The sequence below is a fragment of the Podarcis filfolensis genome (assembly GCF_964270895.1).
Source record: "Podarcis filfolensis genome assembly, chromosome: 13".
NCBI classification, from domain to species: Eukaryota; Metazoa; Chordata; class Lepidosauria; order Squamata; family Lacertidae; genus Podarcis; species Podarcis filfolensis.
Window position 1 is genome coordinate 49,489,089 of NC_139615.1, and position 21,800 is coordinate 49,510,888.

Here is a 21,800-nt window from a genome sequence, read left to right on the forward strand (position 1 = left end):
GATTTGAACCTTTCTATTTTTGCAAGCTCCAAATTTCTTTTGTAAAAAAGCAGTTTTGCTGCAGTTACCAAATATATTTAGATACATATATAAAAAAATATGGTTTTATTTTCTCCATTTCCAATTCAAATTATACTCAGGAAATACTTCTGGTGATTAAAAAAAAATCCTTAAGAATCCAACATTGCCATTTTGATTTTTCTAAATGTAGAAAAGAGCCTAAAGAGTTAGCTTCAAGTTCTTTTCAATAGCACTGAAGTTTGTATTTTGATTATCCAACCCAAAGGGCAGATATTCTTTCCATTCTTTACCAACTCAGCTTTTGCAACTAAGGGACCCAACACTGTTAGCAAACCTTTCTTTTCTAGCATTTTTTTTAAAAGAGAAAGCTGTGCTTGTTTTCCCATCACCCAGCAAAACCTACAATAGCCTCTTAGCGCAGGTCATTGCTTGTATGTTTAAGGGGGGGGGGGGGAATCACACATTCCCAAGCCAGAGCCCTTGACATAAGCCAACTCAATATCCAATATCTAGGTGATCACAAGCCCTGGGGCTATGTTCCAGCCATTAAATTTCCCACAAGCATCGCAGCTGTCGTAACACAAAACTTAAATGGAAAGAAATCACCTCTAACATGACTAGTTGTGCCACACAGCTGTGTATGCCAAATTTAGAATCAAAGGGAACACTGAAAAAACTAGCCACACATGCTAACATAAAGCTCTCTCCACTCTTGCCAATTAAAACTTTGAATTTAAAGCAACACATTTTGGAACATATTTTTTAAAGAATAGCCTGATTAGTTTTTCAGATACCTTTCAATTGAATAACTTTCTAATGAAATGTCTGAAGTAACTGATATTTTGAAGTCTTGTTTATTCTGTTATATTTTACTCCAATAAGACCCATTTATCCTAAATAGAACCCAGTAAGGTAGACATGTATGTAAAAATTTTTTTGCAGGTAGCTCTTAGAAATATTACATAATCAATACATTTTTGGAAATTTTAAAAATGGTATTAATTTAATTTAATTATTTTAATTTAATTATTTTAATTTAAAATTTAAAATTTTGTAACTTAACTTAAAAATTTAAAGTAAACCCATCATGTGACATATCATATTAAAGTCCATGAAGTTCTGAAGAGATTGGTATTTTTAGTTTTGAAATATCTTAAATCTGGGCTGAGCTTTGTAGGTTTATGTGTAGTCTGGCAAGGCCAAAAATATCATTAAAAAAAAAATTCAAACCCTCATAACTCAAAAACGGGATGAGATAAATTTTAGATTTAAAGTTAGTTTTGATCATTCAGCAAGTGTACAAAATATTTAAAAAATCAGATCAATTGATATGGAGTTACCCTCTTAGGAATATAGGAAGAACAGAGTTTGCTATAACTTTTCTCCTCACCAAAATATTACTGAATACAGGATACCTGTCATTTTTCAGAGACTGGTGCAAATAAAATATTGATAGTCTACTCATTTGCCAGACAGTGGTTCAGATACTGAGGTGCTCTCCACTCTGTACAGCAGTTAACAGAATAATTTTGATTGCAGATGATATGACCAAACAGCTGAGCTAGGAAGGTACCAGAAATGACTATCTAATGTCTAAAGAATAGCCCTTACCAGGGATGGCCTGACCAGTTTTGCCACCTGAGGCAAAATGGGAATTGCTACCTCCTATCTATCCCGCCCCACTCCTTTCAAACGTCTGCCACTGCCATGCCCTGACTCTCTCCTAACTCAGCAGGAGTCAGAGAACTCCTCCATGCATTACAGCTCTGTTTTCCCATGAAGCCAATTGGCAACATGGCATGCAGGAACGCTCCTAGCTCTCAGCAAATTTGGCAAGAGCCAGGGCACTCCTCAAAGCCTTGCTGCTCGACTTCTCTGTCCAGGTTTAGGAAAGATGCGCAGCAATACCGCATGCTGGAACACCTTCCTCTCACCGCCAGTGGCAGAAGTGCTGCTGTTTACATTACCCCTTTGGCTGGCTGGCTCTGCTTCATGCAGACTCACACACTCTTGACAATATATACAGACCGGCCACTCTACAGGGCAGAAGCTATCTAGCAAAAACGTAGAATTCACAGGCAAGAAAATTCTCTTTTTTCTCTACTTGGCACCATCAGAGCATAATAAAACAGTGCAATACTCATTTAAAGGGTGTGTATGCATTGCTTTAAGTGTCTCAGCAGACAGAAACGCATAAAGCCTATAGAATTTAGTGAGAGTGTTAATGGAAAACCAAGTTGTGATCCTGCAACCTCTTCAGGAGATGGTCTACAGCCCAAGATATAGCTGCTCCTGTCAGTGAGTAGGCTCAAGAATAAGTGAATGCAAGAAAGTAACTGCCTGAAGAAATGTAAACCCTTTTTTCCAGAAACAACAACCAAAACCCCAGCACTTACCAGTGAAAGCACAAAATTGAGAAGAGCAGTGCCACTGTAAAAGAGAACAGTTACTAAAGTTGTAACTGTGGTGAAAAGGAGGCTCACATTGTGGCTCATCACTATCCAGAGGGATTCCAGGATCTGGAAAAGAGCAGAATCAGATCCTGAAGTCACTAGCTTAGCAGAACTGTTTTGAAAAACACTGTGCTTTCAATACGTAACGTGTCAGGGTCATATGGAGATTTTTGTTAGCATCAGTGCCAGCAGCAGTGGATCTTGTGACTGGAAAGCCCCATTATTTTCTTTGTTATAAATACAAATTGACTCAAACTATGTTGAAACACTACCATGAAAAATATAAAACCACCTAGCCTAATAGGTGAAACATAACGTAAAACATAAAAAAGCAGGGGATGCTTTTTTACTCAACTGAATATTTTTTTCTGTGAATTAACACCATATATTTAGATATTTGAATCCAGTTTGGAAAACGGGAACAGGTATCTTCCATATACTTTGGTCTTTCAAATCCCTTTACATAATCAAAAATATAACTGGATGTCAGACTCTCCTGTCTCTAAAAAGAGCACTTCTTGGATACATAAAGAAAATAGATCTGGATCTAGACAAAGATCTAGAAACAACCTATTTGACATCAGTGAGGCAACTGATAGCATTTTACTATTAAAGGCACGCACCGAAAGAAATGTCTCAATGTTCTCATGAATAAAGGAGGCAACATCTTGCCAATCAAGCATGTCACCTGGCCAGCTGTTTTGACGGTTTAAATGTGGCTTGTGTCCTTTGTGTCTTCCTGAATGAGTTACATTCTGTAAAATAAGCGAGAAACATTTAACTGGTGCTCACAAAATTTCTGTGAATTATTTAAGGAATGCATGAAGTTACAAGGGATACACACACACTATTAAAACTCTCTGAGCCTGCTCAAATTCTCCCCATCCACCCGACAATTTTACCCAGAAGCAAACAGGCCTGGGCGATATATTGATGCATAATTCAGGACTCGTTTGGGAGCCAGAGCGCGCTGATGTCTTCACCTGGTGGTGTATCACAGGTGGGGCTTGCCTGTGCCTGACTCCCTCCACCACCAGCGCTGGGGTAAAACTGCCTCAACGATGTTTGGCCGGTTGATTGTTATGTTGAAATGCTGACATCGCCCAACCCTAGAAGCAAACCTTGAGCTCAGGCATTTCCTACCCGATTCCCTTCATGCAAGTACAAGAACCAGGAAATACTGAATTTATTTAACTGTGGGGTTTGTCTTTTCAGTTTGCCAATATCGCTAATATTAATTTGCCCTGAGTCAATAGACTGGGATACTTACTTTCACAAACCACGAATGATATAGTCTGTCCCAGAGCTCCAGAACTTGTTTTTCAATCACAGCGGTGTTGTTCACTTTGTCTCCTAATATTTTGTGGAGCTACAACATACAAGAGGGAGTTTTATGTCAAAATAACTGAAAGGCAACATGTCAAAGTGAATACAGTATCAGGAAATCTAATTTTGTTTACATTTTTTTACTAATTTGCTAGCTAAAGAGAGTAATCCATCTTGAGTGGATTCCCTTCATTTATTCTGCTGCAAGCAATACTGCAAAAGTCGCAGAAAGCCAGTAGCCACTAGCTGTTCAGCTAAGCTGTTTTCTCCCCCCTTTTGTAAAGTAATCTTTTGTTCCTTTAATCCATAAACACTATTAATTAATTTATTGTTTGTTTCATAAAAAATTTTTTTTGAAGCTAGTGCATGGCAGTCTAGCAGACCCTGCCCAGGGAAGCATTGTACATGTTGCTTCCTTGTAAAAGCAGTGGACAGTGAGTGGTCCTAGCTGCTTTGAAAAGGGCATTTAGGAGACCACTCCTAAAAATGACCTTTCTGGACCACGAGAGCATTCTAACTATTGGCTGACCAATAGTTCCTTTTGGGGAAAGATGCTAGAACAAGTTATTGCCATGCAACTCCAGGACATTTTTTGTCAACATCTATTAGGGAAGTTTTAAATATCTGATGTTTTATCGTATTTTTAATATTGTGTTAGGAGCCGCCCAGAGTGGCATGATCTTCCCAATTTCCCTGGACTTCTCAGCAGCTTTCAAAACCATCAGTCACGGAATCTTTCTGGAACAGCTGCCTGGGCCAGGGATCGGGGAGACTGTACTCCAGTGGTTCTACTGTCTCAATGGCAATTTCTAAAAGGTGGTACCCGGGCATTATTGTTTTGCCTCATGGTATGCCACAGAGCTTTATTTTGCTCCCTGTTCTATTCAGCACCTATGTGAAACCACAGAGTGGGGCCAAGTGTTCAGATCTTCAATGATTTTATAAATTAAGCACATTACAAACATCTGAAATCAGTGTTTCAAAGCTTGTAAATCCTTCAGGGCATTATATTTGAGTAGTAGTTTACTGATTTCTTAGCTGAAGACATTGAAAAAAAGGCATCTCTCCTAATTGTCTTCTAACTTGGTAATCCCTATAATCAAGTAATAAGACTATTCCCTTCTTTGTCCTTGGAATGATCCCATGTTCAAGTTCTTTAAAATGAGCAGAGATTTAAACTTTCTGCTGTTAATTTAATTTCTTTACTGAACTGTATTTTCTTGATTTGATGGATATTGGGCATAATAACAAGGCTCTTCTATAGTATATACGGTAGTTGCAGAAAGACTGGTTTCATCCTTACCTTATGTGTTATCCATTCTCGGCCATACTGATAGACATTATTGGCAGCTGAATTCAAAGCCTTTTGAAAAACCTGAGCTTCAGGAAGCCAGCTGGTTTTAAAAAGTAAATTAAAAAAAAATTACTATTACAGATCAATTTGTTTGTGTCATTATAATAAACGGCCGAGATACAAAATACTGATTAGCCATGCCCGGTGGGATTTTGATCCCTCTCCCCCAAACAGAATATCCCCGTGCCATTTAATTATTTGCTTTTAGAAGTCTACTCAGGATTTCAAAAGATATTTAAAACTTGGTGCATTGGGCTGTTGTTGAAGGAATATAAACCTGAAGTTCCCTGGGGCATGTTAAACTGGTCCTGTGATACTTTGATTTCAGTCAAATGCACACACAGGCTTCTTTTTTAAAACTATAATCTTATTAACAATTTCCATTTTCTAACAATATGGCAGGCTTATCTAGATCAAAGGCAAACAACATGCTTCTATAGGAATCACTCTCATCATATAGTGGATATAGTTTTGGGGTTGATTCCTATAAAGAAAATATTCATGTCTCTTGGCACTGAACACGGGCATTCTGCAAAGGAGTACAGCCTGGTAATATCAGCTCTGGTAATATAAGTAGCATTAAGAATTCCTCCCTTCCTACTATTTATAAATTTAATTGTTCCCAATGAGAAAGGATTTAAACCATGGGTAGGCCAACTAAGGCCCAGGGGCCGGATCCGGCCCAATCACCTTCTAAATCCAGCCTATGGACGGTCCGGGAATCAGCGTGTTTTTACATAAGTAAAATGTGTGCTTTTATTTCAAATGCATCTCTGGGTTATTTGTGGGGCATAGAAATTCATTCATCCCCCCCAAAAAAATATAGCCCGGCCCCCCACAAGGTCTGAGGGACAGTGGACCAGCCCCCTGCTGAAAAAGTTTGCTGACCCCTGATTTAAATGATAGCAAGTAGGTGTTAATCCAAAGTTAAGTGTTCTGAAGAACATAAATCTGCAGTTATGTCAAATGACCGAATCACCTCTTCCTTAGCAAAGGATTCTAGAAAGTAATTTGTTTTGAGAAATCCTGCCTCTACTTGTGCCAACCATATTTGTGGACTTAAGATTAAGAGAACATTTGTACACTACTGGGTATGGCATTTACAGAATTGTTCTTCCAAATTCTATCACATTATTTCAGTATTCTTACTTGGCCCATTCTGGATGATTGGCTACAGTTTCATTGATCAAGCTGCTTGTGACTTCAATCATATGCACGCTTTCTTGGTGCACCTAAGTTAGAAGGGAAAATGTAAATGAAATTAATGCAACTTAGCATACATCATGTTCTAAATTAATGGAAAGGCAATGGAGCCTAGGATTTAAAAGCAACATTAAAACATTTTTTGTGCTATACAGATAATGCAATACAGTCATAATATAACAAGCTACGTAAACCTCAAGGCAATAAACTAAACCAGATATTTTGCTATTGACAGATAACTTAAAGTAAGGTTGGCCTCAGGGGTTAAGTGACAATATTATTTTCCCAAACGAATTGCAAACCATTATGGTTCCCAAACAGAATCAACCAAGAGCCCACAAGGAGCCGAAATGAAACTTCATAAGGACCTAACACTGTGAATTTTTAATTAGTTTATATATAGCATTATTTTATTACTATCATTTCTGTACAGTCATACCTCGGGTTACAGACGCTTCAGGTAGCATTTTTTCAGGTTACAGACTGCCGAAACGGAACGGGTAACTTCCGGGTTTCAGCGGTTGTGCATGCGCAGAAGTGCTAAATTGCGCTTTGTGCATGCACAGAAGCGCTGAATCACAACCCGCACGTGCGTAGACGCGCAGCTGCGGGTTGCGAACATACATCTAGCACAGATCACATTCACAACCTGAGCGTCCACTGTATACTTTTCCCAATAGTTATGCAAATACATGCCTAAATATTTGTTGTTTTCATTACAGTTACTTTTCCTGTAATATATCCGTTGAAAATTGAAATTAAAGTATTTATTAAAAAATAGTCATGCACATATCAAAGTTAAAAGTAACAAAGTTAAAAGGCAACTATGTACTGTAGACATGAAAGCATAACTATCATCAATAAAACAGACTGTATTTAATTGGACTCAGTACCTTTGCTGTAAGGAGCAGAGCTAGCAGAAGGGTGCCTATCACTAGCACAAATATAATGAAAATGCTAATGATTTTATCTAGCATTTTTTCCAGCCACACGATCATCTGCGCAGAACAAAAAGGGGGAAAGGTAAAACAGAAAAGTCATTGAACATTTAGAAATCAAAATTGCATGTAAACATACTCAGCTCCTACTAGCAGCCTTTCCTCTCAGTGAAATTTGGTTGGATCCAGACTTAGACCATGCTTAGAACAGGCCCACAGAAATCCATGAGACATGCAACACAATCCTACCCATGTATGCTCAGAAGACCTATTGAATTCAGTAGGACTTATTCTCAGGGATGTGGACACAGGATTGCAGCCTTAGTCATAACTAACAGGTCCTACTAATTTCAATGGGAATAGTTTAAACTTGACTAAGCATGGAACTGACATGTTGACTGCAAGAAAGCGTACTAATATAGGTGCATTGACACATAAGACAGAGTGTACAGCACTAGAATTGAGAAATATTAAGAGATTTTATTACTCAGCACCGCAACACAGAACAATAACCTTCAAAATAGTTTAACATAATTTACCAGACTCAAGAGCAACTTTTATTAATTTCTCAGCTTCGTGCATTTAATAACCAGAGGGTCATTATCTATGCATGGAAAGTATAGCTTGTAATAAGCTGCTAACTTGGTGCCTTTGTAACTACAAATGATTTTCAAAAACATTAACCATCAAACTCCTTTCCATCAACGAAAGGCAGGGTGCTTCCACACATACACACATTTAGTGTATGCCACATCATTTATTTAACTGCCGAGAGCCTATGTTTGAGCAAACTTACACGGTTTTAAATGTAGATTCTGTTAGCCCATTTGCTAACACCAGATGTAACTTATACCACCCGTCTTTGAAGGCACTGTCCTCAGAGTATGATCAGAAAACAGTAAAATCAACACAATATTTGTCTCACAAGTCTTTAGTGACTTGGAGAGGTGCAGGTAACATAAGCAGCACTGCTGGTTTGCACATGCAGCTATGGGGACCAACAATACTAGCAGTAAAATGGGAGTTTCAAGTGCTAGGAATTCAGTAGTAAGAGGCACAAATGCTGTTTGTGAAACCAGAAGCAAAACAGAAATGAGGAGATGGAAGCCATGGTCTGTGAATGAGCCAGAAGAGTATGTGCAAGAGGCAGTGTGATCGGCACTGATATCAGTACCAATAATAGCAGAACTGTGTTTGCTATTGGTTTTGGCGCCGATACCAACATTAACCAGGAGAGAAAATGGCTCTGGGTCTGGGATATTTGGGGCGGGGGGCGGGGAGCAAGGAACAGACAAGGCTATGGATACCAGAAGGCCAGTGAATGTTGGCATGGATGGCAATGCAGAAAGCAACCAATGAAACATCAGAGGATATTGAACATTTGCAACATTTGATGGGTTGGAGATATGGGAGAGAATGAAGCTTTCCCTGCTAGGTAGAATTTCAGCCATTAAAATGAATTTATTGCCAAGGATGCTGTTTTTATTCCAAACAATCCCAACTGTAAACAATTCAGGCTGCTTTAAAGAATGGAAAAAAGAGATTTCCAAATTTATTTGGCAGGTAAGGTAAAGGTAAAGGTACCCCTGCCCGTACGGGCCAGTCTTGCCAGACTCTAGGGTTGCGCACCCATCTCGCTTAAGAGGCCGGGGGCCAGCGCTGTCCAAAGACACTTCCGGGTCAAGTGGCCAGCATGACAAGCTGCATCTGGCGAGCCAGTGCAGCACACGGAAACGCCATTTACCTTCCCGCTAGTAAGCGGTCCCTATTTATCTACTTGCACTTAGGGGTGCTTTCGAACTGCTAGGTTGGCAGGCGCTGGGACCGAGCAACGGGAGCGCACCCCGCCACAGGGATTCGAACCGCCGACCTGACGATCGGCAAGTCCTAGGCGCTGAGGTTTTACCCACAGCGCCACCCGCGTCCCTAGCTATTTGGCAGGGGGGAAAGCCAAAAATTAAACATAAAATTATGATAGATATAAACGATGGAGGAGGTTTTGCTGTGCCAGACCTGCAAATGTATTATTTTGGTTAATAATACATCTTATTTTGTGTTGGTTAAAAGAATGGATTACACTGGATAATGCAGACATCCTGGATCTAGGGGTCACAACTTAAAATATGGCTGGTATGCATGCCTTTGGTTTTGGAAGGTGAAAATTAACACCTTTATGGCTATCTCCCATCGAGGCAATTAAAATTAAGAGAGTTAATATGGATAGACAATAGGCGGCTGGCGGGGAATTGATGTATTTCACTGGAGAGGAACCCAAACTGAAATAAATGGAAAACCTAAGGAGCCAAGTTATGGACTGGTTGCAATATCATCAGTTATACTACATGTTTAAATTAGACAGAAAGAACGGTTTTTTGGAAAAAAGCTCACAATTCAGAAAAGAACTCCTGCAAAACAAAGATAAACATTTGTCTAAAATGTATATAACCTGTTAGAATGGGAAACAAAAGATGAACTAGTTAAAGCCTCAATGACGCACTGAGCAATAGATGTAGATTTTAGCCTCTGGGAGAAACTTTGGAAAAGTGACTTGAAATTTACAGCATGCTGTTCTTTGAAAGAGAATTATTTGGAAATGATTCATAAATGGTATCTAACTCCGAGTAGGCTTGCTAAGGTTTACAAAACAGAATCAAATAAGTGCTGGAAGTGTAAAGAGGTGGAGGGAAGGTTCTTTTCATATGTAGTGGACATGTAAAAAGATAAAAGAGTATTAGGAAATGATTTATAATGAACTGGAAATTACTTTCCCCCCAAAACTAGAGTCCTTTCTGCTGGGGATAACTCAGACTGAAATCCCCAGGTTTCAGAGAGGGTTATTTATGTATGCAACAACTGTGGCCTGTGTTTTGTTAGCCCCAAAATGGAAAGTATGTGAGGTCCCAACTAAAGAAGATTGGCAACTTAAGTTGACAAAACAAGCATAACTTGCAGATTTAACATATAGAATAAGAAGAACATACGTTTAAAGAAGATTGGAAAACGTTTACTGGGTATATGGAAATTAACTGTGTACAACTGAAAATGCTGGCAGCATTAAGATAAATTCAACATGAATAATTTTTGATGGATGTAATAGAGGAAAACCGATTGGAATAGTTATTATAAAATACGCAGGGATGTAAGATATGCAAAATGAACCATGGAAAGAGAAGGGAAGGCACGTTAAAGTATGTAAAATGTTTTATAAACACATCATCATAACCCCGGGAGAGTTTAGACACAATTGCCAGGGCACAGCAGCAGTAATCCAGAAGACGTAAAGATGGCTAGGGATCCTCATAGCAACCTTCAAGGGGAGGAAGATGCTGGTGCCACTGTGATTGTAGGGAACTAGGTTGCAGCATAGCAGTACTTTCCCTCTAGTGTAAAGTAGTCTCTACCTGGATTGGGGAGTAAACATGACAGAGGAATATAGAGAACAAAGGATCTCTGTTCTTCAAACATGAACAAGCCCTAATGATCACCTTGGTGGAACTCCTAATGGTGTTCCCAGCCCAGAGACAAAAAGTGGGAGTGGTGGAAGTGTTATTGAAGTGGAAAGGAGTGGCACAAATATTGATTTGCGTGGGTACTTCACATCACAACCTGGAGAGTGAAGGGAAGAACGTTCCTTGGTCTCCTCTTCAGAAACTGAAACAATTACCTGCACATCTGGAGAAGGTAAACAACTTGAGTCACCAACACTGGCTGTGTATAGCCAAGGCATTATTAACCATTCACTTGGGAGACAGGAAGCTCTTTCCAAAAGCATCACCCACATGTGTGTATATTGATGATCTTCTGACAGCAAACACCACTCTAAACCCTGTGCTCTTCTCTTACAGAAATATTATAATTGTCATATTTATCAGTGGTTTGTCATTGTCTCCTATGCATTTTGCAATTTTAAAATAGTTGCTGCACCACAGACACTTCACTACAATTGTAACATCAAATAACAGTGAAGTGAAATCAAAAGTAGAGAACACACACATACACATGAGAACGAGAGAGACAGAGAGAACAGAACAGAACATTAGAGTGAGTGGAATCATGAGATCTCAGAGATATTTTCCACAGTGCTGCTGGGTGGTAGTTGAAGAACTGAGCAGGAAGGTGTAGCGTCCATCTCTGACAGCATGCATGGTTAGTTCAGCGGGTGCAGTTGGCTCCTAAATATGTGCTAGTTTAAGCTCTACACATTTCTGAATTGTGCTCTGTACAGGACCCTCTTTGTGTGCCTGAACAGGGAGTACAAAGAAGAACAATGGTTTATGTTCCTCTTTTATTATTGATTACTATATACTCTTTATACACTTGCACTGCTGTCTCACAGCCCTTCTATACATGGGTCACATTAAAGGAATAAAAAGTTCAACTATGCAAGCATAAGTAAGGCCACCCTGAAAGAAATAAGCAAATTTAGCCATGTGATGTTAACTTGGGACTGTAGCACACATTAAGTGAACACATTGGAAAAGTTATTTAACATGTTTTACTTGCAACTGCAAAAGGATTATTTACAGATGCACTTATTCACACTTACGGAACAAGTGGGACCATCAACAAAATGTTGCAGTGTAGGATGCTCCTGTTCATTGTTCCAACTAGGTCACCATGCTCTTTTCTAGAACACTCCACTACATTCCATCCTCCCCACCCCAGTTTTCCACTCTTCACCCGCAACAGACACCGTTTTGTGGCTATTGAGTACTCAGTCATCACTGAAGTATTTTGGGATCTCTTTCCCCCTTAGGGTTCTTTTTTTTTAAAGTTTTTAAAATATTTCTGCAACCCTTGGAAATCCTCCAAGCCTGCCAATCCTCTTGGGTGTATCATTAACCATCCCTCTCCTTCATGGGTGCAAACTGATGACTGAATCATCTGATTAATCATGCAATTTTCTTGGCTACTCTGATTTAGGTCAAGACTTTGAAGGTTTTCCAATAGTTCAGAAATAAACTAAGGGCTGATACACAAGAGGCCCCTAATCCCTTATCGAAGGAGTAACTAGCTTCAAACTCTGGTGTCAAACCCTAGTAATAACAAACCCAGGTTAGCATTAATCACAGTTAAGATCAGTGCTGACACAAGGCTTAGTAATAGTTAAAGCCATGGTGGGAGTTTGTGCGGAAGGGAACGAAACCCCACAGTTCACTTCCTTAACCACAATAAAAGGATCAGAATCACAATGTGTGCTCTAGCTCCTTGCTGCAAGTCAATGTGAGCTAGCGGCAAATAAATGAATGGCTTTCTTTTTAACTCAAGAGCACCTTGCACCTCATTGATCACGCTTTACCTTTCTGGTGATCTTGAATTCTGCATCAAACCATCTGCGTATTTTATGTGTAAGGAGTTGAAATATACTTAAGCTAAACTTGCATCCACTATCCCTTAACAGGCTGGTCGTAATCAGTGATTGCATTTCCTGCCCACACAGAAAAATATTCTAAGATATTAGTGATTTAGTTTCATAATCAAGTAACTAATTGAAGTTATTAACAGTTACAAACAAATGTCATGATTATCTATGAGTTAGAGATACCAAACCATAAAGTCGCAGAAGGTCATTCACTTAAGGAAGAGTAAGCATGTAGTCAATGAAACTCATTTTTAATTATTTTTTAAAAAAATAACTTTACACAAAAGTTGTGTTTTGAACCCTAGGACAAAATAAATGCATTAAATGAAATTCTTGTAAATATTGTTTTCTGAGTATTATTCTTAGAATTTCAGGGGGGAAAGCTGCAGTGAATAAAATTTCAAACTGTTTTAAATAGTGAATTCAGTATAATTAATGAAATTTAATTTAAATGTTTATATGATGGAAATCATCCTTTGAGGATAAAGCACATTCTTCCTGTGTGAATCGCACACAATAATTTGGCATGGCAAGCATCAAATATTTTATATACATCTTTAAGTGTTTTTCAAACAAATATTTGTGCATAGAGTATTATGTACGAAATATCTTTCTGAGCAAAAATGCAATTTTTCTCTCAAATCAGTATTTGCAGGGATCAGGTTGTATCTGAATAAATCATACATGGGAGTAGGCCTAATGAAATCAATAGTCTATTCTGAATATGACTTAGTCAAGATACAGCCCATTAGGTCTACTAAGAGATAAATAAACATATGCAATCTTATGTCCCATCAATCTTAGATCAGCCTATCAGTAATTTACATTGAACTGGCTTCAGCTTGGTTAAGAAAAGCCATATGCAAGGAATAACCATGTATTTATATGTTTTATAGCTTTTTCTTGAACATTATAGGAAAAACCAATTCTAGCTGCAACTGCCAATTGCATTCTACTGAACTTCCCAAATGGTATCAGTGTAGACATATCAGCCATGGTTAATTGGTTGGGCAATTTGTGCAGACGGAGAGGGGGAATACACAAGCTTGTGGCTCATCGTAATTCCTTAAACAGGCTTTTAGGTTTTGTTTGAACTAGCTCAAAGCAGACTTAAACAATTTCAAATATTAAAAGTATAGAAAAAACTATAGTCAAGGGAACCTGAGATGATGATCAATATAGTAACTGGAATTCTGCTTTCTTTCCCTTCCCCTGCCCAGCAACCTTCCAGGTTCAGAAGCTTCTTCACATCAAGTTAGAAGCCTCTCATCTCCCAGTTGCAAATGAAAATCCCAGGTAATCCATGTTTTGCCCACATTCTATATTCTTTATTCACCATCACATCACTGAAAAGCTCCATCCTCATGTTCTTTTAGAAACATTTCCCCCCCAGAAGCCAATTAGAGATGATGAGTGGAATTCTGTGTTTGGCAGCAAGACATGGGGCTCCCAAAGCAGAGAGGGGATACCTACAGGTGAGAACAGCGAACTGAGAAGGGTTGCTGAACTCCCTGCTTTTCTTTGTAATTTCATTTCTTGGTTGCCTGGGAAGGTAAGTGGGGGAAACCACCTGCAGGGAGGGGAGGCAGAGAGAAAGCAGCAAAAGGGCAAGAGTTAAACAAGCACCCTCCTCTTGCCATTCCTCTCCTGCTAATAACTCTCTTCTACTGGCACCCAATTTGCACTTCTGACAGCAAATGAAGTAATATGCTTACATGAAGACCATATTATTTATTATTCACCAACAGTTGTGTGAGCATTCTACCTAGGTTTATATATCTATTCCTCAGCTTCAAGTTCTTGGTTGTGTATAAACATGAGCTAGGTGGAGTTTGGTTCTCTCAATTTGAGGCAAATGGAACATATATCATTCAATGTCAATGTTCAGTACATAATCCTTCTTCATCAAGCATGCTAAAGAAAACTAGAGGGCATTGAATGACCTTCTGTAGCTTATATCATGGCCTGGAATAAAATTGCTGTGATGCAAATCAAGAGCAAGCCATGTTACCAACAAGAAACAAAAACCACTTCATGCTGGGAAAGGGCACAAAATATATTAACTGCAAACAAACTGTCTGCTTATTTACCTTCTTATTAAGCCAATGCCACAGCTTGGGAGAAGGAAAGTGGGAGAACGCAGAAGAGAAAGAGACAAGAAGACAGTGAAGAATTATTGAAGAATGCAATTGTAGTGCAAAAATGAAAAACACACACCCCTGGATTATCCAAGGAATGAAATGAAACCATTCCAGAGACAGACTTTCATCAAAGCCGTAAAGACGTGGCAGAAACCATCAAAACCTTTTTTTCAATCAGAAAAAAAAATGTACAGTATTTCAAAATTTTAAAACATGCAATGTACCAACAAAAGTCGGATTGCACTGCTGATTTATATTAGTGTATTCTGAGCTGAAGTTTATGGGCCACTGTGAGCTAAAATATACACAACTGCATTGCCTACAGAAAACAAACCGCCTTCTGGGGTTGTTTGGATGACACTCTTTAAAAGGGTTCATTCTTCTGGGGTGAGAAAAATGCTAAATTCATTTAACAAGCCATGGGACTGGAGATAGGGAAGAGAAAAGGAGATTACTTACCATGTATTTTTTCTTCTCCCTGACTCACCAAGGGCATTCCAAAAATCTTTGGCAGCAGGCTTCCCCCCTTGCAAGGTGCAATCACTTTAGCTGCTCCATCAAGGGGAGGAGCCTTCATTCTACCCAGACTAAACTAGAATAACCCCTCAACCCTATAAACTGATAACAAAACTCATTAACTTGATGTGCAAGAAAGACAACTGTATAGAGAAAAGAAGAGGACCATAGGAATAACCCCAGGGCTCCCTGCCTAATCAACTACCGACCCAAAGGACAGCACAGACATGCACAGAACGCCCTCTGGCAGTCATGGAGAACAGGAATAGGATATCTTCTTCTCCCATGTCTCAAAAGGGCACTCCAAAAATGTTCAGAATTCTTTAAAAATCAGTACAGTGGCACCTTGGTTTAAGAACAGCTTAGTTTATGAACAACGCTGCAAATGCGGAAGTGTTTTGGTTTGTGAACTTTGCCTTGGAAGCAGAAAATGTTCCGCTTCCTGCTGAGTGTAAATTGAGTCCCCCACTGCTATGGGAAAGCACGCCTTCGTTTAAGAACGCTTTGGTTTAAGAACGGACTTCCCGAACAGATTAAGTTCGTAAACCAAGGTACCACTGTACTGTCCCAGGGTGGGGTCCAGGGACTAAAACTTTATGAATAGCTACTTTCTGCAAGGCCCTTCCCCTAAATGCTGCATGTACTAAGGGCATCAATTGTTCAATGCCTTAAAAAGTGTGTACAGGAAATTACACTACCACTTTGCAAATTTCTGCCAAATAAGAATGACTTAAGGAGGCTGCTGCAACCCAATTACCTAGAAATGGTGGATTTTGATACTTTCCTAACCTCTGAACCAATCTGAAAGAAATCAAAAAGAGATTCAGAGTGTCTGTCACTCTCCCGAAGTACAATTCAAGAGCCCCTTAAATGCCCAGTTTGTGCCACATCTTTGCCTGTTGATGCACCAGCTTAGGACAAAAGGTTGGAAGGGAAACTTCCTGATATCCATGTAAAAGGTAAAAGAACCAACAATATTTTGCTTCTGGCAACCAACACGCCTTGGAAATTTTGAGGTATTATCATAGTCAGAATCCAAAGAAAAAGGAGGAAAAATTTCTTCTCCCCCGCCCCCCAAGGGGCAGTATTTGGCATATCAAATCTGTATAGATAAAATGATGCCTTTGTAGAGTGAATACAACAGTAGGATATTTAAGTAGTTTGTTCCCATTAATGAGATCTGCTCTCAACTGCCAGCAGAACTGCACAGACCTCTGATGGGTTTCTATTCCTTTACTGGTTACAATAGTTTATTTCTTCTGTGGCACAGGAAAAACTTACAACATGGAAAATATGGGTGGCATTTTCAAAACACTGACGAAGCATTCCTTTGGCTCTCTACAGCAAACTGATAGATAAAAAAAACCTTGTCCTGCTGCAGCGATTCATTCTACTCCTGTCTGATGGAACATCACAGCTCAATAATGTCCAATGTGCCTACTCTTTCAACAGCAGACACACTGATGCTACACACAAAACATGTAGCATTGCAAACCCAGATACGGAGCAGCTCTTAACATTATGCAGCTGGAAGCGGAAAATATCACATGAGGCTGGGTATCAACCAAGTTGGATGACACAGCTAAATATTGCAGCCCATGTTTAGGAGCTTGCCATCTGCACGTCACAAGCAGTACAGCATTCACAATTTTTTGGTTGTGAATGGCACTGTTCACAAAGCATGTAAGTACAGTGATCAATTTTAATAATTATTAGTTAATTATTAATTGATGTTAATGGTGTTCTTATTATCATTATCTTCAAATGTATGTTAAGTTTATCCTTTCATATGTGCTATTATGCACTATATATGCATTTTGCTCTACATATGACACTATTTGAATAATAAATAATGCTAAAATAGATAATGTTCTTGGAGGATCAGCATTTACATATCCTCTTGTTAGGTTTGGTTTATGACTGACTGACTGGATAACTCACTCCAGCTGAATTTTCAGGCAGAAAATGTCCTTGGCATAAACTGAATATGCTCCCAAAGTTAGGTCAGGATTGGATTAACACACAATTCTACCTATAAAAGTGTAACATGGCCTATACTGGTCCTCTGGGCAGAGGGTGGCGAGTATGAAAATTTGGATTCAAAAGGTATTTGTATTCTTTGAATTGAGACAGAGATGCCTTGCAAAGAATCTTGAATCTTTAGTATTTTCAGTACTGGTGAAGAGATCCATTTCAGGTTTTCATAATCATTGAACTAGATTCAAAAGTATTTTGGGATTGAGGACTCATTCCATCTCTCTGCAGATACACTTTCCAGAGCGAGTCTGCAGGCTTGACACTCCAATTTGATGAACAACAGGGGGTACTATGCCCATTTCATTATGTCACTGGTTTTTATGTGGTGTGACGTAAAGCACCCACCTCCCTGTCTACTTTTGAACACCTTTGACTGTTCAAACAAGGACATGGCTGTTTTGAAACAAGTTCTGAGATTTACTAGTTCCTGGTTGCAGCCAACCAATGCTTCTTGTGGGTCTCTAATGAAGGCCTGTATCCTTTAAGGTGAGTGTCAGCGATGACAAGTTTCAATTCTTGAAAAACAACAACAAAACACTGTAGAGAAAGCCACCAGTCTAGGGAGAGGTATAAATGATGTAGGAGATCTGATTCCCAAGCCTGAACCCTCTGTTGTCTCTCTGAAGTCAAGAAAACTTGAATCATCTCTTGATGGCCTGAACACCCACAGGAGTTTTATGAGGTAGTTTGTTGCTTCCCCCAAGTCCAGGACCCCAAGAAACTTGCCTCCAAGTCAGAAAGTAAATTCTGGCACGTATTTCTTGGAAACAATGCTTCAGACACAGGAATCTGCCGCCATCCGTTCCTGGATGCAAGCAAATAGGAACAGTCAACCTCTAATGGGCATGCTGGGTTTTGCCTGGCATCAGGTGGCGCTCTAGTTCTTGAATTGTTTAAAGAAGATCCATAAAGATTTGGACAAGCATCTCTGCACTCCTCTGCAAAGGGGTTTTGGTCTTGATCACTTGAATTTGGATGGGCTGTATGACTACCATTTTTTTTTTTTTTTGGTTGCTTTGAGAAGTGAAAAAAGTCTTGCAACTTGGAATTGTGCTCCTTTTTGCTGTGAATAGCATTTTTTTTTTGTCTTTAGCTTCAGTAAGTCTAGCATTCAGTGGTTTACCACACACCTTTGCTCCAGCAAAAGTAGTAGATGGAGATGGTTATGTGAACTTGAATCTATTTCCTTAGCCACGCTTATCCAAGCTACCCCACTGGTGGCCTATGCTCTCAGTTCTTTAAGGGCATTACTGGTACATGGCCATTACCATATTTTATACAACAATTGGAGAACACAGTATGTTGGCTGTTGTGTGTTTTTTATTTTTTTCCAGCCATGTCTTTAATGGTTTGTTTTTTTCATTGTGTGACAAATGGAAACATTCTTTTTATTTAACAAAACCTATTTTTTTAATAAAAAAAAGTTGGACTCATCAAAGAACAAACATACCAGGAATGTTGTGGAAACTGGTATCTTCCTCAATACATCTTTGAGCTGTTTGGACTTCAGCTCTGTTATAGTGAGCCCATCTACCCAAAGGCAGCTCAAAAAAAAAAAAAAAAAAGTTTAGAAAAAGTTTTAGAAAAAAAAGTTTAGCTGCTGAGGCCTGAGAATTCTTTCAAAAAGCAGCTTCTACTCTCTTATCCCTTCTCCATCAACTGGAATAATGGCATTAGGTGAAAAACATTTGGCACTTCAGCTTCAAGGTTTGCCAGGGCTGATGGAGACTAGGGCTTCAACAGGATTACCTGCTAGTTGCACCATGTCATTCTGTGCTTTAAGGTGCTTAACGGAGAATAATGGGAGAGTGGTGCTTGAAGAAATTGCAGCTGGAGGCCAGTGAGCAGAAATAAGACTGTGCTTATCAATTCTATATAATATCTGATCATGTTACTTTTGTAGTACATTTTAAAAGGTGACCTGTGTAGACTGAAATGGCAGGAGCAAACTGCTAGGCCATTGCCAAGGCAAAGAAATAAGGCATCATCAGTAATACTGGACAATAGAAACTAGATGACCTACAAGAAAATAACCTACTACAAAATTAAGCAGCTTTCAAATACAATTAATTATCTTCTTAAAGGCCAGTGAAACAGTGATGTGGGGCGGAAAATTTTCCTTAATTTTTCAATTTGATTAAGTTGACTACTAACAAAGAAATAGATGCCAATTGCAAATCAGTATTAGGTAAGCTTTTCAAAGCTTTTAGCTTTGATTACTAAACAGAAGTAAAATAAACATGCTAAATTAGTTCATTCTCGTAAGACATCAGAATATTTTCCAATGCAAACTGAAAACATTCCTATGCAAATTACTCGTACTTTGTATAGGACTTTCCCCCAGAAAATCCACACAAGTGGTAGCAAGTCAGTAATGAAGTAGCCATGCACTTTCATTCTGCTACAATGACCGCAGCATGTCAATCACTGAGGAAGCAGTGGGAAATTACAGCATGCAACACTGGAATTCACTACACAGAGAATTCATGCATTTACTACAAGGTAGATGAGCAAATCTGAAGATAAAATCCTAAACATAATCTATTGCAATACCTTCTAGAAAACCAGAACAAGAAATAAGATGAAGAGTGGATCCAACCTCAATCGTCATTCCAGATTTTATTTTTTTTATGAATTGCTTCCCAGAAACAATCCTGAAGTGATCTAACAATAAAAGCATCAACTATAAAAATTAATTGAAGCTCAATATAGATGGGATAAGAATGTCCACTTACAAGGCTTGTTGAAATAGGAAGACCTTCAATGGATGCTTTTGTCATTTTTATGTATACCACTTGGTGACATAACCTTGGTGATTAAGGGATTAAAAATAGCTGGTGCAAATAAACAATTAAAAGATCACAGAGATGACACCATGAGAGGGAGTTCCAGAGGGTAGATGTCTGATTCCTACATCGTAGGAAATGGACAACTTGATGAGATGGTATTTGCAGGAAGGCTTCCACTACAGACAGCAGTGATAGACTGGATATATAAGGGATGAAATTTTTTTTTAAGTATCCTAGTCTTAAACTGCATAGGGTTTTGTACACCAGTACTAGCACTTTAAACTAAGCATGGCAGCTCATTGGACACTTTCAGCAGCACTGTTAACATATTGGAAATATTCTGCCTCACTGAGCATAGGGATGGGCAATGTCAGGTTTTCAACGCATCAGGGCTGTTCAGCTGGGGGGCAGGAGCACTGTATAGGATCCCCCACTCTGCCACCGGCTTGCATGAGCCAGCAGTGGGATGGGGGCTCCGTTAACTGCTTGGCTGAGGGGAGAGGCAACCGCACAAGCCGGCAGTGGGGTGCGGACTCCGTGAAACTGCTTTGCTGAGGCCGATACAGCTAAAAGCTCATACAACTAGACATTCAATTAATATTCAGTGGACTCTATTGTTTGTTTTGTCCCAATTATACTATAATAAAACAGTAGAATGATAATGATTTACTCTGTGCTTTAGCTTGCAGCGTTTATTGAACTTTGCTTATCTAAGATATTAGTCTAGACACATAGGAAAAGCTGTAAATAATCACAGTGCTCATTTGCAGGTATGATAAGGTGGTTCTAAGTGTTTACCGAGATAATATAACAGAATAGTCAGTGCCATCAGAAAATGTAAAAGATGTACAAGGCACTGGGGGAACTTGATGATTTTGGACTGATTATTTAAAGCTGAAGCTTGATATTCAAAGATCAATGATTACTTAAAGACACCATCCATTCCTGTTGTGTCATATTCCCCCTCTCTAGTCACCTAGAACTATTTACCCCACAGCTTGAGTACTGCACTCTGTAGTCCAGGACCTTTGCCCCTGATACAGCAATTCATTTACAAGCAACCCCCCATTTATGCGGGGGTTATGTCCCGAGGCCCCGCGCCCACACATGGAATTGGGTATATTTGAAACACCATTGGAAAAGCCTGCAAACACCCTCTAAGCCTCTCAACATCCTTGAAAAACCCTTTAAAAAACCAGCGGCACTTACCAGATGCCAAACTCCACTAAGCTCCCTCCAAGGCTCCAACTCTCCACAGGCCTCAACCATTGGTGCAAAGGCTCCTGGGATAGCTGGGGACTGTTTTCATGCCTTTTTTTGCTCTTTCTGAGCTCTTTTAGGGGCTTTTTTTGCAGTTTTTAAAGTCATTTCCGGGTTTGGTGAAATGCACGTATGTGCAGTTGCACACATACCGAACGTGCATAAATGGAGGGGTGTCTGTACATGGAAACTGTATCATGATCTATGTCCACAGTGACTTTTCTGAGAAAGGTTTCTCTTTTACCATTTTTAAGGAATATTTTTTATTTTATAACAAACAAACAATAGTCTCCATATGACTAGACATGGCAGGTTAGAAAGCAAATTTCACCCACAACTGTTACAGCTTCTCAGACTGGCCAAGTACTACACAACTGGAAAGGCACCCTAACGTTTGTGG

The 21,800-nt window shown here is 39.2% G+C and overlaps 2 protein-coding genes and 1 long non-coding RNA gene across 5 annotated transcripts in view; 1 reads left to right on the forward strand and 2 right to left on the reverse strand.

The window, feature by feature from the left end:
- Positions 1-21,800, reverse strand: part of COBL (cordon-bleu WH2 repeat protein) — a 422,273-nt gene that overhangs the window by 154,410 nt on the left and 246,063 nt on the right. The gene's annotated exons all lie outside the window — the stretch shown is intronic.
- Positions 1-21,800, reverse strand: part of TMEM245 (transmembrane protein 245) — a 49,689-nt gene that overhangs the window by 13,844 nt on the left and 14,045 nt on the right. Inside the window, exons 7-13 of one of the 2 annotated variants that reach the window (XM_083582732.1) lie at positions 14,748-14,771; positions 7,251-7,355; positions 6,304-6,386; positions 5,104-5,194; positions 3,745-3,843; positions 3,098-3,229; positions 2,418-2,540 (exon numbers count right to left, since the gene is read on the reverse strand). In XM_083582732.1, coding sequence (XP_083438858.1) covers positions 2,418-2,540; positions 3,098-3,229; positions 3,745-3,843; positions 5,104-5,194; positions 6,304-6,386; positions 7,251-7,355; positions 14,748-14,771 — 657 coding nt within the window. The remainder of the gene's footprint in view (positions 1-2,417; positions 2,541-3,097; positions 3,230-3,744; positions 3,844-5,103; positions 5,195-6,303; positions 6,387-7,250; positions 7,356-14,747; positions 14,772-21,800) is intronic. The other variant, XM_083582733.1, reaches the window with a different exon arrangement.
- Positions 7,362-12,062, forward strand: LOC310748230. Its single transcript, XR_014541227.1, has 2 exons — positions 7,362-8,858; positions 9,237-12,062. It is a non-coding gene; the product is annotated as an uncharacterized lncRNA (long non-coding RNA).